At 40.5% G+C, this 15,196-nt stretch overlaps 1 protein-coding gene across 3 annotated transcripts in view; it reads left to right on the top strand.

Annotated features, from left to right (window-relative positions):
- The window catches only part of smg1 (SMG1 nonsense mediated mRNA decay associated PI3K related kinase), a 177,176-nt gene that overhangs the window by 42,600 nt on the left and 119,380 nt on the right, over window positions 1-15,196 (top strand). For 2 of the 3 annotated variants that reach the window (XM_086000817.1, XM_086000819.1), the window contains exons 4-14: window positions 558-694; window positions 934-992; window positions 2,040-2,253; window positions 5,057-5,182; window positions 5,268-5,340; window positions 7,202-7,299; window positions 8,509-8,682; window positions 8,992-9,216; window positions 10,986-11,087; window positions 12,868-13,137; window positions 13,708-13,838. In XM_086000817.1, coding sequence (XP_085856943.1) covers window positions 558-694; window positions 934-992; window positions 2,040-2,253; window positions 5,057-5,182; window positions 5,268-5,340; window positions 7,202-7,299; window positions 8,509-8,682; window positions 8,992-9,216; window positions 10,986-11,087; window positions 12,868-13,137; window positions 13,708-13,838 — 1,609 coding nt within the window. The remainder of the gene's footprint in view (window positions 1-557; window positions 695-933; window positions 993-2,039; window positions 2,254-5,056; window positions 5,183-5,267; window positions 5,341-7,201; window positions 7,300-8,508; window positions 8,683-8,991; window positions 9,217-10,985; window positions 11,088-12,867; window positions 13,138-13,707; window positions 13,839-15,196) is intronic. The other variant, XM_086000818.1, reaches the window with a different exon arrangement.

Here is a 15,196-nt window from a genome sequence, read left to right as displayed (position 1 = left end):
GGCACCGCACCTCAGGAAGAATATATTGGCCTTGGAGGGGGCGCAGTGCACATTCCCCAGGGCTAAAAGGGTTAAATTATGAAGACAAGTTGCATAGTCCAGGCTTGTAAATCCTTGAATATAGAAGATTAAGGGGTGATCTAATTAAGGTGTTTAATGTGATTACAGGATTTGACAGGGTAGATAGAGAGAAACTATTTCCTCTGGTGGGGGAGTCCAGAACAAGGGGGCATAACCTTAAAATTAGAGCTAGGCCATTCAGGGGTGATGTCAGAAAGAACTTCTTCACACACAGGGTAATGGAAACCTGGAAAACTCTCCCCCAAAAAGGTGGTCAATTAAAAATTTTAAAACTGAGATTGATGAAATTTTTGTTGAGCAAGGGTTTAAGGGTTACAGAATCAAGGCGAGTAGATGGAATTGAGATACAGATCAGCCATGATCTAATTGAATGGTGGAGCAGGTTTAGGGCTGAATGGCCTACTCCTGTTCCTATGGTATTATTCGCCAGGTTTTTGGTTAATTTTGTGTCACCATTTAATTTATTCTGTTTATAGAGCGATCTTTATCTTATTCTGATGAGTCTCGACTGTCCAATCTTCTGCGGAGGATTTCCCGTGAAGATGACAGAGAGCGTCGGCTGGCTACACTAAAGCAACTGAAAGAGTTTATTCAGCAGCCAGAAAACAAAGTGGTAAGTTAAAAAGAAAGAAAAAATGGAAATGCACATCTGTCGGCATCTGAAAGGACAAGTTAACAAGTCCTCCATGATGGGCCTACACACAAAATGCTAACATCCTTTTTCAGTTGCTGCTGGGCATGTCCAGCATTTTCTATTCTTCCAAACTATTGAGCTATGTGTTTACTGTATATATGAACATAAGGAAAGTTTTTCTAACTTTGTTGGATAATTGCAATTTTATCTTTTTGCAGGTTCTAATTAAGCAACTAGATAATGCTCTAAGTGCGATACAGGATGTGCTTAATGAGAGGTATGTGTGAAACACAAGAATGCTAATTTTGGCTGAATTTGCTATCCTTTTAAGGCACTGCACTTTTTAATAAAGAAACTCAACTTTTTCCGTGGCTATAATTCTCTCACTAAAAATTATTCCAGAGTTTGCTTTGTATATAAATTCATTGGTTTGGTTTTAGCCAGCGGTATTTCTGAGCCCCAGAATTTGCTTTTGGGGGTGGGAGGGTACAATGAATCATAAGTGGAGTAACTTTTAATCTTCCACATTTAACTAATAAAAGAGGCAATGTTTGCACTTGCTCAAGAAATCTTTAAATACTACTCGGTCATTTAATTTTGCCCCCTATATTTGGTACATCTTGAAGGTTAAATGTTCTTTGTGATTTTTATATTTTCTCTAATCATACACTTTACCAGAGTATTACATCTGAAATTGGGACCTTAGTAGAATAGCATATCACTTTGTGATGCGGTAGGTTGGTGCTCCAACATGCTATTCCAGCTTTTTTGTTTAATTTGTGGGTATAATTCTGTAATATGTTGCCTTAATAAACCAGAGTGCTGCACCACTGGCCTTGTATGGCGGATCCTAACCTTCGAGTAGTAGACTTGATTTTGTTTTGATTTCTCATTCTGGGCTCTGTAATGGGTGTTAGGTAAGGTTTGATTAAGCAATAAGTAATCCTTAATGTTTGATAGCCATTGTCTCAATGATTACTTTATGACGAATTATAGATGCAAACCAAACTCTGGATAGTTGCAACTTGATTTTGTGACTTAGAAGTGGGATTAGCAATGTTTTTGAAATGGTAGAAGTTAGTTATACAACAGCCACTTTGCTTATGAATCCTTTTGTACCTAATGACAAGTTGGAGAATTTGTATTCAGGTTTGTAACTCGCATCATTTGTTTAAATATTGAAAGGAATTATGAACTTTCGGGGATAGCTATAATTCATGACAAATTCAGAGCTTGTGATTTATTTTTTAGTGTGTGTGTGTATATAGCATTGGTGTATATGCGCAGTGCAGGGCATTAATATTTTTTAACTTGTTATCAACAGTAGTAAGCTACTTCATGAACTACGACAAGAAGGAGCTTGTTGCCTTGGCTTGCTGTGTGTATCTTTGAGTTACGAGGCTGAGAAGATCTTTAAGTGGATTTTTAGCAAGTTTAGCTCTTCCACAAAAGATGAGGTAAAACTTCTATACTTATGTGCCACCTACAAAGCACTGGAAACTGCAGGAGAAAAGAAGGCATTTTCATCTGTAATGCAGGTTAGCCTTTCATTTTACTATCTTTTTTCTTCAAATCAGTGAAAATAAATAATTGAAGTGCAAAAGCTGAAATGTCTTTGTACAGGATCACTTTTGATACTCTTTTGTAAACTCTCATTTTGTGGTCATGTGTTAAACTTATTTAGAGATGTCTGGTAATTTGGAAATTTGAAGAATAGCTGTAAGATTAAAGTTTGTTCAGAACTACATAGCATTTTCTACAATAATCAAACTTTCCAAAAGATTTGGAGTGTAATCTTCGTAGAAAACTTTCTGTATGAACTACTTTAAAACTTCCAAAAAGCCTGGAAGATGGTAGTAAACCATTGTCAGACACAAATGTAGTTTGGAGGATGAGTTCATGGAATGCATTCGAGACAGTTTCCTAGAACAATACGTCATGGAACCAACCAGGGAACAGGCTATTTTAGATCTTGTATTGTGTAATGAGACAGGTAATCTCATAGTAAAGGATCCTCTGGGCAAGAGTGATTTATAATATAAAATTTCACATTGAGTTTGAGAGTGAAATACTTCAGTCGGAAACGAGATTCTTAAACTTAAATCAAGCCAATTCCATCAGTATGAGGGGCAAGTTAGCTAAGGTAGATTGGGAAATTTAGATTAAAAGGTATGACAGTAGATAAGCAGCGGCAAACATTTCAAGAAATATTCCCAAATTCTCAATGAAGATGCATTCCATTGAGAAATAAAAACTCCATGGGGAAAAGTGGTCCATCCATGGCTAACTAAAGAAGTTAAGGATTGTATTAGATTAAAAGAGTCTTATAATGTTGCAAAGAATAGTAGTAAGCCTGTGGATTGGGAGAGCTTTAGAAACCAGCAGAGGATGACCAAAAAAATTAATAAAAAGGGAGAAAATAGAATGAGAGTATACTAGCAAATATAAAAACAGATTGTAAGAGCTTCTACAAGTATGTAAAAAGGAAGCGAGTAGCAAAAGTAAGTATTGGGCCCATAGAGGCTGAGACAGGTGAAATTATAATGGGGAATAAGGAAATGGCAGAGACTTTTGTATATGTCTTCACAGTAGAAGACACAAAAAGCATACCAAAAATAGTGGGGAACCAAGGGGCTAATAAGATTGAGGAACATAAAGTAATTAATACCTTTAGAGAAAAAGTACTTGAGAAACTAATGGGACTAAAAGCCGACAAATCCCCTGGACCTGATGGCTTACATCCTAGGGTTCTAAAAGAGGTGGCTGCAGAGATGGTGGATGCATTGGTTGTGATCTTCCAAAATTCCTTAGATTCTAGAATGGCCCCGACGGATTGGAAGGTAGCAAATGTAACCCTGCTGTTCAAGAAAGGAGGGAGAGAGAAAACCAGAAACTACAGGCCAGTTAGCCTGACATCAGTCGTCGGGAAAATGCTGAAATCCATTATTAAGGAAGTGGTAACAGGGCACTTAGAAAATCATAATATGATTAGGCAGAGTCAACATGGTTTTATGAAAGGGAAATCATGTTTAACAAATTGATTAGGGTTTTTTGAGGATGTAACTAGCAGGGTAGATAAAGGGGAACCAGTGGATGTAGTATATTTGGATTTCCAAAAGGCATATGATAAAGTGCCACATAAAAGGTTGCTACGCAAGATAAGGGCTCATGGGGTTGGCGGTAATATATTAGCATGGATAGAGGATTGGTTAACGGACAAAAAACAGAGGGATAAACGGGTCATTTTCCGGTTGGCAGGCTGTAACTAGTGGGGTGCCATGCCGCAAGGATCATTGCTTGGGCCTCAGCTATTTACAATCTATATTAATGACTTGGATGAAGGGACCAAGAGCAATGTATCCAAGTTTGCTGATGATGCAAAGCTAGGTGGGAAAGTAAGCTGTGAGACAGACACAAAGAGCCTGCAAAGGGATATAGACAGGTTAAGTGAGTGGGCAATAAGGTGGCAGATGGAGTATAATGTCAGGAAATGAGGTTATTCACTTTGGTAGGAAGAATAAAAAAACAATTTCTTAAATGGTGAGAAACTATTAAATGTTGGTGTTCAGAGAGATTTAGGTGTCCTCCTACAGGAAACACAAAGTTCGCATGCAGGTACAGCAAGCAGTTAGGAAGGAAAATGGCATGTTGGCCTTTATTGCAAGTGGGTTGGAGTACAAGAGTAAGGAAGTCTTACTACAGTTGTACAGGGCTTTGGTGAGGCCACACCTAGAGTAATGTGCACATTTTTGGTCTCCTTTTCTGAGAAAGGACATGCATGCCTTTGAGACAGTGCAACGAAGGTTCACTAGATTGATCCCTGGGATGAGAGGGTTGTCCTATGAGGAGAGATTGAGTAGAGTGGGCCTATACTCTGGAGTTTAGAAGAATGAGAGGTGATCTCCTTGAAACATATAAGATTCTGAGGGGGCTTGACAGGGTAGATGCTGAGAGGTTGTTTCCCCTGGCTGGAGAGTCTAGATCTAGGGAGCAAAGTCTCAAGATAAGGGGTCAGCCATTTAAGACTGGGATGAGGAGGAATTTCTTCACCCAGCGGGTTGTAAATTTTTGGAATTCTCTGCCCCAAAGGGTTGTGGATGCTGAGTCTTTGAGTATATTCAAGGCTGAGATAGATAGATGTTTGGCCTCTAGGGGAATCAAGGGATATGGAGATTGGGCGGGAAAATGGAGTTCAGGTCGAAGATCAGCCATGATCTTGAATGGCGGCGCAGGCTTGCAGGGCCGGATGGCCTCCTCCTCCTAATTCTTATGTTCTTTTGTACCCTTGCTACAGCGCAGCATTTATTTTGTTGGAACTAATTTAACTCTCCATCTTCCTAGCTGGTGATGATCAGCCTACAGTCTGTTTTGGAAAATGTGGATACCCCAGAGCTACTGTGCCAGTGTGTGAAATGCATTTTATTGGTGGCTCGTTGTTTCCCCCATATATTTAGTACCAACTTTAGGGTAAGAATTATGAGAGAAATGACATTACATAGTCTTTTAAGAATTTTAGCTGCAAATTAATACCTGATGCTTTTGAATCCTAAAGGACACTGTAGATATACTTGTTGGATGGCATATAGATCACACCCAGAAGCAATCCCTTACGCAACAAGTGTCAGGTAAGATCATTTTATTTGCTGCTGTACAACATTGGTAGATTACCAGACCCTGCTATTTATAAATGTTTATTATTTGAACAGCATTGCTCAGTTTAGCTGAAAATGGCAGGTTTTCAAGATGGTGTTGACGGCAAGATCAAGATAATCATAATTGTATAAGCTGAAGTTCTAAAATTAGAAACCAAAAACCATGCAGTGCAACTAAGAATATTGCAATAAGCTGATCAATTAATCATGTTTCACTTGAAATTATGTATTTGAATTATTTAAACAGTGTAAAGAATGATGGCTTTACACAGCAGTATAACAGCCTCTTTTGATTTGTATTTTATCCATCTATTGATGCAACTTAGTACTTTTATTTTACTGCAGTACTTAGTAGTCGCCATTAACCTTTAGCTGTACCTAGCAAAATAACACGTGAATTTTTAAGGATATGAATGGGCTTTCCAGTCATAGCTAGAGAATCACCTGCAATGGCTTCTCTTCCTGCTCCCATGCAGTTACCCCTGGTGTCCCCAAGGATTTATCCTTGTCCCTCTCTGATTTCTCATCTACATGCTGTCCGTCGGCGACATCATCCAAAAGCATAGCGTCAGTTTTCATGTGTACGCTGATGACACCCAGCTCTACCTCACCACCTCTCTCGACCCCTGCACTGTCTTTAAATTGTTAGACTGCTTGTCCGACACCCAGTACTGGATGAGCAGAAATTTCCTCTAACTAAGTTTTGGGAAGACCGAAGCCATTGTCTTGGGCCCCGCCACAAACTCCGTTCCCTAGCTACCGACTCACCCCTCTCCCTAGCAACTGTCTGAGGCTGAACCAGACTGTTCGCAACCTTGGTGTTATATTTGACCCCGAGATGAGCTTCTGACCATATATCCAAGCCATCGCGAAGACTGCCTATTTCCACCTCTGTAACATCACCTGACTCTGCCCCTGCCTCCGTTCATCTGCTGCTGAAACCCTCATCCATACCTTTGTTACCTCTAGACTTGACTATTCCAACGCACTCCTGGCCGACCTCCCATGTTCCATTCTCCGTAAACTTGAGGTCATCCAAAACCCTGCTGCCTGTGTCCTAGCTCGCACCAAGTCCCATTCACCCATCACCCCTGTGCTGGCTGACCTACATTGGCTCCCGGTTAAACAATACCTCGATTTTAAAATTCTCATCCTTATTTTCAAATCCCTCCATGGCCTCGCCCCTCCCTAATTCTGTAATGTACTCCAGCCCTACGACCCTACAAGATATCTGTGCTCCTCCAATTCTGGCCTCTTAAGAATCCCCGATTTTATTCGCTCCACCATTGGTGGCTGCCTTCAGCTGCCAAGGCAGGAAGCTCTGGAATTTCCTCCCTAAAACTATCTGCCTCTCTTTCTTCCTTTAAGACGCTCCTTAAAACCTACCTCTTTGATCAAGCTTTTCTGCCCTAATATCTCCTTGTGTGTCTTGGTGTCAAATTTTGTTTGTGAAGCGCCTTGGGACGTTTTACTACATTAAAGGCGCTATATAAAAAGTTGTTGTTGGCTTTTAACAGTGAAGATAGTTAATTGAACTGCTAGTTTGAGAAATCTGCAATATCAGCAGGTATTCATGCCAAGAATTTTAACAGTAAATGATGTATTTTTTCTAATTGTTATGCTGCACTTGATATAAAAGTCACTTACTGATGCCTAGTAATGTTTTTGTTCAGTTTGATTGCTCGCTAGGGTCTTACTAGCTTTTTAAAAAATAATTTTCATACCAATTTTTTTTGCCACTGGTTCTTCTATGAAGGTTTTGCTTTTGTTTTAAGGGCTCTTGTACAAAACAAACTGAAACTTAATGGGGTTTATTTTTTTATTTGTTCCAAAGGTTGGCTGCAGTGCTTGGAACAGTTCTGGGTAGCCGATCTTGGATTTTCCACAACTCTTCTGGGGCAGTTCTTGGAAGATATGGAGGCTTATGCTGAGGTATGGTAGATACAGTTTTTCCAAGTGCGAGAATGAGGTGTATATTCAAGTAAAGGACGGAGTATATAACAGGACAAAATTTCCCATTTGCTAGTTGTTTTCCACTTATTGTCTACATAGAAATAAACATCCAAACATTTTGGTTGAAGTAAGCTGTGATCCACATCTTTATATCAAGTATAAAATCGGTAATTTTCTATTGACTTTTGAAACTGCTTATTTAGATCCATAGTTATCACTGTATTCACTGTCAGTGGAAGCTACCTGTTTCAAAATATGAACTCAAAATTGCTCATTCATATTGGGTCATACTTTCAAATGTTTGAAAAGCCTTTTCTTTGGCTGTAATTGTATGGACTACAAGATATTTGTCCATAAAATTCAGTCTCTGGAAATTTGCTCGACCTATGTGCCATAATAGCAAAATAATGGCGAATGCCATTACTATTGCCACTAAAGTCCTAGGAAGTTAATGGCACTAGTGAATACTGTTATATAGCGACACCATAATTTACTGGGACTTCAGTGCCGCTCCTCCAGAACCAGTGCTGAAACATAAGGAAAGGATCATTATGCAAGCTCTGCCGTTGATTAAACACAGTGGCATTGGCAAATTTGCTGCATTAAGGCCAGTTTTATCGCTGCTTGCAGGGATGCCATTTCAGAAACGCGCTGGAGAGTAGTTCAATAAATCCATTACTATTGGGACGATAATGAGATGCAGACCCCACCACTTTCACCATCCGCGCTTATCACTGACGGCTGCCCAGCACCATAGGCATCAATTACCAAATTAAGCCCGCCGACTATTTTGGGCAGTTCAAGCAGCTTCAATCAGATGTTCGCACCTAGTAAAAGTGCGATTAACTTAGTGACGTATCTGTCATTTTTGGATGTTGAGCGGTAGCACCAACTGAAACTGACCTGTGTATGCAACTGGCCTGCTTCTGAGTGGCAGAGCAACTCCAAAGCTTCTTGGATCACCACTATCGTCACTGTGGCGTATGATGATGAATTTCCCAGCCAATTTTGGCTTTGGATCAGTGTGAGGTGAACAACTGTCTTATGGCGATAGTTGCCAATATCTCAGTTGCTGCAAATTTCTGGCCAGTGTGCTCTGCCTATTGAATGATAAAAGGATCCATAGAAAATTGTTTTCTTTACAGTTCCTAAATGGTGAACGAATTGACTGATTATTTGCATTTACAGGACCTTAGTCATGTGGCCTCTGGGGAGTCTGTTGATGAAGATATTCCACCTCCTTCAGTCTCGTTACCAAAGTTAGCAGCACTGCTAAGGGTGTTCAGCACTGTAGTGAGAAGCATTGGAGAACGCTTCAGCCCGATTAGAGGACCTCCAATCACTGAGGCTTACGTGACAGATGTAAGAATGTATTTAGATCAATTTTGTACTTAGCTTTTTTTTTAGTTCTTCCTTTACTATGGGAAATGTGATTTAGCACTCGTTTTTCAGTAAAAATTCTGCTTTGTTTTTTGATTAAATTTAGAAGGATTCAAAAAAGCATGGCAAGTAGGATTCTTTGGATCAGTAACAACCTAGTTTATTAAAGCTAAAGTCTAGATTATTTCTTTATCCAGCTCCATATCAAAGAATGTTCACAAATCTCTACATACTTACTGGATTATAATGCTTAGTGGATCTTGTTTAAACGGCGTTTTTCTTTTAATCTAGGTCCTCCTCAGAGTTGTGAATTGTGTAACCACGGCAAAACAAGTTTTCTTTTCTGAGGCAGTATTGACAGCTGCAAATGAATGTGTCTGTGTTCTCTTGGGCAGTATGGACTCTGATATAGCCAAACATTGTGAGATTACCATTACTTATGGGTTGGATCAGCTGGACGGTTGTCAGATGTTTGGTGCGGAGTATATCATCTCTGTCTTAAACCTGTTGACACTGGTGAGTCTGCTTACATAATTGAGGATATAAATTTTTGTATAAGTTATATGATTAGCTATAGTTGAAAAATTCCGTCTAGATCATTACATTTAAATTCCATAATAAATAAAAAACTTGCATTTATACAGCACTTTTCATGAATTCAGGATGTCCCAAAGCACTGCATAGCCAATGAAGTACTTTGGAAGTGTAGCCACGGTTGTAGAGAAATTCAAGCAGCCAATTTGCCAACAACTGGGCCCCACAAAAAGCAATGGGCTGTAATTTTTAACCCCTACGGGCGCGTACGTGATGTGTACACAAGCATGTGCGAAAACCCGGAACTTGCGATCTGTCAAGAATCCAATGCATCTTGACAGATCCAATGCATCCCCGGGAAAAGGGCATCCGTGGGCGGAGAGTTGGGTTATTTGCACAACTTCTGCCCAGCGAATGCCTGTGAAATTCTTAACGCCTGGTAAAAGCAGGTGTAAGGCCTGCTTTTACCAATGTAAGAGTTTAATTTTTTTATCAAACCCTGTCCAATAAGGTATGTTAATTTTTAACCCTTTTCTGAAAATAAATTTTTGTTTTAAATATTTAAATGGCATTTTAATTAATTTTAAATGTAATTTTTAAAAAAATTATTTGATGTGTAGATGTATTTTTGGGGGTAATCCCATTCATGCTTGAGATTTCCATACATATGGAATCCCCATAAGCATGAATGGGGATTCCCTTCTTTCATTCGTTGGGCCGACCCATGTGATCCCGGGGTGCTTGCAAACTGCGTGCTTCCCTGGGATACGTGGGCCTCTACCCACAGGTACCCGGAGAGGCCCAGGACCGCGAGTCTCCGTGGATCCCGGACCACCAGGTACACGGGCATTTTATTTGCGGATCGGAGGCATTTCCCCGCCGGAAGCCGATTACTGCAAATTCAGGGCCAGTGAAATCAAAGTCAAAATAATCTGTTTAGTGATGTTGGTTGAGGGATAAATTTTGGCCAGGACACTGGGAGAAATCCCCTGCTTGTCAAAAAAGTTCTGAGATCTTTTACGCCCACCTGAGAGGGCCTCAATTTAACATCTCGTCTGAAAGACAGCACCAAGGTGTCAGCCTTAGTTCAAATCATCTAGAAGTGTCAACCCAGATTTCATGCTCAAATCTGGAGTGGAGCTTGAACCCACAACCTTCTGACTCAGGCAAGAGTGCTACAACTGAGCCAAGGTTGCCACCTATAATAGAAACATAGAAGATAGGAGCAGGAGTAGGCCATTCGGCCCTTCGAGCCTGCTCTGCCATTCAATGAGATCATGGCTGATCATCCAAATTCAGTACCCTGTCCCTGCCTTCTCCCCATATCTCTTGATCCCTTTAGCCTTAAGAAATATATCCAACTCTTTTTTGAATATATTTAATGAACTGGCCTCCACTGCCCTCTGTGGCAGAGAATTCCACAGGTTCACCACTCTCTGGGTGAAAAAATTCCTCCTCATTTCAGTCCTAAATGGCTTACCCCTTATCTTTAGACTATGACCCCTGGTTCTGGACTGCCCGGCTATCATAAACATCCTTCCTGCATCTAGTCTGTCCAGGCCTGACAGAATTTTATAGGTTTCGATGAGATCCCCTCTCAATCTTCTAAACTCCAGTGAGAGTAAGCCCAATCGACACAATCTCTCCTCATATGTCATTCCTGCCATCCCAGGTTAATGTTAAATGCTGTTCATTTAAGTCCATTATCCTATGTAACGTGATACTGTAATTTGAAAAACTTTGTTTTCCAGATTGTGGAACAAATAAATACAAAATTGCCAGCATCATTTGTTGAAAAATTGTTCTCACCAGATTCTAAGTTACTTCAGCTCCGTTTTCACAGGGAAAAAGAGGTATGGCTGAGGTCAGATATAAGAGTTGAATGTGGCCTTTAATAATGCAAGATCCTACTCTGACAGATATGGACATTTCATGTGGAATGTTGGTATGCTATGGACATTGTGAAAATGTAATCAGTTATTAGATCTCTGCTTATACATGTAAAGTTTCCTACTTTGTACATAATTTTGAAGTTGGCTTTTACTGAAAGTTTCAAAATTAATTTAAAATGGGAATACATCCAAGATGTAAATCTTTGAAAGAAGCACTATATGCTAAGAATTTGTGTTTTTCAGTCTTTAAGGTTGCCCTGAATTTCAATAGGATGCTATATGTAGAAATGAATATATAGTTGTCATATTTAAATAGAATGGAATATTGTACATGACGCAAAACATCTGTTTTTACAATTGAGCTTTACAATGAACTGTAAAGCTGGGACCATGGTCAGGGGTAATTTCATTTATAGCGAGATGATGCTTGGGAATATCCAGAATTCCTACTGATGGTAAATTGATGTGTTTGGGCTAAAGGAAAGATCAGTTTTGAGCCTGGTGGATATATGGCAGGTTTGTGTCATTTGGAAATATTCTACAAATTGACTTTTCAAGTGGTTTATGTAGTGATCAGGCTATTCTCGAATATTTTTCTGCTTTGTTTATGTCATGAAAGTTTTGTAAAAGCAGGACATTTTGTAATAGTTTCTAGTAAGCACTTCACTGGCATTTTTTCCCCTGGGAAGGAGAGGGGGGGCATGCACATGTTGCTACAATAAGTTGCTGGCTTGAAGTAGCACATCAGATTCAGTGGGCGGTTGATGTTTTGCAGAGCCGCTTTCGATGCATACAGGACAATGATAGCGACTTATACAGTAAGATCACAGTGATTGGTGTAGAAAAAGTCAATTCCCAATCTTCCCCTTTTTATAAGTAATTAAATGCTAATGCGCCTATTTATTTTTGGATAATGTATGAAATATTCAGATATCCTTTCAAACTGCGAACTACTGAGCTGTTCTTTCAAAGCTTAGGTAACTGGCTGCTGTCAAGTTATGTTAATTAGGCAAGTATGAGCCATTGTATCTAGTGCACTGAGTTCAATGGTTACTAGTTTGAATTTGCTGTTTTGAAATATGTTTTCAAACTGCAAAGCCTCCATTGTAATATAGGAGTAAACGAGCATAATCTGTGTTGCTATAGTTGATTTCTTAAAGGCTGCATTTGAGCAGCAAGCTGAGTTCTTTTTTGTTCTGAATACTGTTTAGCTTTTTTTCCTGAGTGGCTATTGAGGCAGTAATGAAAAACACCCAATTTACAAAATTATGTTGACTGTCAAAATAAGGGGAGTGAATTTCCTTGTGGTTTCTCTTGCTGTGCTGCTGTAAATTTGGTGGACACCCCATTTCCATGTGTTACTGGGGTTTCCACCCAAGTTAGTGGCGCAACGCGAGAAGCCCTGAAGAAATTCACCCTCATTGACTCAACAACTTGCCACCTTTTACGCTGCTACAAACTAAATTGCCGCAGTGAAGATTGGATGCAAGTGGAATGAAAGGAATAATATCCTAAATTTCTGTTTCAAACATTGTACCAATCAGAACCCCTTTTACTGATTGATTTATACTATTTTTTATTCAAATATTTTTGGTGAAATTCTCAAAAGTCTTTCTGCCCAAATGAAATTTGCAAATAGAGATCTAATGCTGTTTTTATTTATAAAAAAAAAAAAAAAAAAAATATTATAGTTGTATAACAGCAATATTTTACATAAAACTGTCCATTCTTTCCTATCCAGGTTGTTTCAGCAGCACAGTTTGTATATCAAGCTGTGCTAAGCCTGAAGAATATTCCTGTGTTAGAGACTGCCTACAAACTTATCTTGGGGGAAATGACCTGTGCACTGAACAGTCTCCTTCAAGACCTGACTCTTCCTCTGGTCTGTTCAGAGATACAGCATGAAGCTTTCAGGGACATAACATTCAAAGAAGAAAGTGCAGAGTTTATAATACTATTTGATTTAAGTGCCCTTACTACAATTGGAAATGCAAAAAATTCCTTGATTGGTGTAAGTATTGTGCAAATATGAAAGTTGTATTAATTATGTACTTGCATGCTTCCTGGTAAAATGAAACTAGTCCTGTGACTGAATCTCTTCTCCTAAACTTTCATCACACCCACTCCAAAGTCTCCCTTTCTGAGAGGATAAGCTGGAGGTCTGCTCCAGGCTGTATGTCAATGCCACTCCAGGGTTACATATAATGAGAACATTGTGGGGGTAGCTGACTGCTTTATTTTCCCACACTTTTCCTTTCCTATGAGAAATGCTGTGCCCCTAACACTCCACAAGGCTACAACAGACTCGAAATGTTACCATCTGGAAAATGGTAAGCAGAATCTTGCATCCTCCCAGTCTGTGCCATAATGTGTTTCAGTGGCTTCCAGCCCTAAAATGTACATAAGGTTTTAAAGGACCAATGTTTTAAAGTCTACATTTGAAACATGCAACACTACAAATTAAGAAGTTGCAAAAGTACATCTTAATTTCAGAGAAATTTCTGTGCAACTTATTGTGGGATAATTGTACATTTAGGGTTGCAAATTATTTTCAATAGTGCTTTGTGCCTTTTCTTTACAGATGTGGGCTCTTTCCCCCACTGTGTTTGCCCTCCTCAGTGATAACCTTACAATTGTACATGCCAATCTTGCAGTTCATTATCCTGCCATCCAGTATGGAGTCCTGTACACTTTATATTCACATTGTACAAGGTATGTTGAACTTTGGATGTCTGTTCTTGGCAAATTAATGTAAATTCTTTGGATTGTCCTTTCAAAGTCTTTTTGCTTTACCATATGTGATGAAATTTCCATTAATATTTCTCCTATTCACTGAAATTAAGTGATCTAACTACTGGAGCTATTACTATTTGAATATTAATTTATGTTCTTGGGTGGCACAATAATCAAAAGCAGTGTTGAACTCTGATTTTTCATTCATTTGGGAAAAATTGACCATAATGTCCACTTGATTACACTAATCAGGCAAGCATTGATGATTAGATAAAGTTATGTTCTTTGAGGATTACATTCAGCAAATGCTGTTGGGAGGTAGGGACTAGTCTGACCTCCATTGTACAGGTAGACTACCCTTTATCCGGACTTCCGAAAACCGAAACCCTCTAAAAACCGAAGGTTTTTTCGTTCAGCGTAAGTCGTGCGTACGACTTACGCTGAACGAAAAAACCTTCGGTTTTTAGAGGGTTCCGGTTGCGGAAGTTCGGATAAAGGGTAAGTCGTGCGCACGACCCAGCCGCCGACCCCGACAACCGCCGACCCCCCCGCGGACCCCGCCGGCCCCGACAACCGCGGACCCCGCCGGCCCCGACAACCACCGACCCCGCCAGCCCCGACAACCGCCGACCCCCCCCGCCGGCCCCGACAACCGCCGACCCCCCCCCCCCCGCCAGCCCCGACAACCGCCGACCCCCCCCGCGGGCCCCGACAACCGCCGACCCCGCCAGCCCCGACAACCGCGGGCCCCGACAACCGCCGACCCCCCCGCGGACCCCGCCAGCCCCGACAACCGCCAGCCCCGACCCCCCCGCGGACCCCGCCAGCCCTGACAACCGCCGACCCCCCCCTACCCCGCCGGCCCCGACCCCGACTGACTTACGCTGAGCGTCAGCGTAAGTCGTGCGCACGACCCCCCCGCGGACCCCCGCCGACCCACCTTCCGAAATCTGAAATTCTCCTTTATCCGAAACTCGGCTGGTCCCGAGGTTTTCGGATAAAGGATAGTCTACCTGTACTCTGAAACTGGTTTATTGTCACTCCGTGGAAACAACAGTTCCAATCAGGGAAAGTGGTTGGGAAAGTTTTAGATCAGTATTATAGGGAGTAGGGGTCAGCAGCATATTATGGGCATGCAGCAAGGAGAACTGAGAATTTTGGACCAGAGGGTAAAAAAAAACTGTTTATTGGGCAAGTATCTCATGTACTCCAGAAGATTGCCAGCTTCACATGGGTGCCATTACATGCACCTACCAGGCTTTGCTTGGCTTCTTGTATTTTATATTTTTTAAATGAAATTGTATAACTTCATCATACAAATATATAACAATTTTTCT

Source organism: Somniosus microcephalus, chromosome 11 (genome assembly GCF_052327205.1).
Source record: "Somniosus microcephalus isolate GS21.2 chromosome 11, FLI_Smic_1.0, whole genome shotgun sequence".
Taxonomy (NCBI): domain Eukaryota; kingdom Metazoa; phylum Chordata; class Chondrichthyes; order Squaliformes; family Somniosidae; genus Somniosus; species Somniosus microcephalus.
Note: the sequence above shows the minus strand (reverse complement) of the source record. Positions and strands in the feature narration are given on the sequence as shown.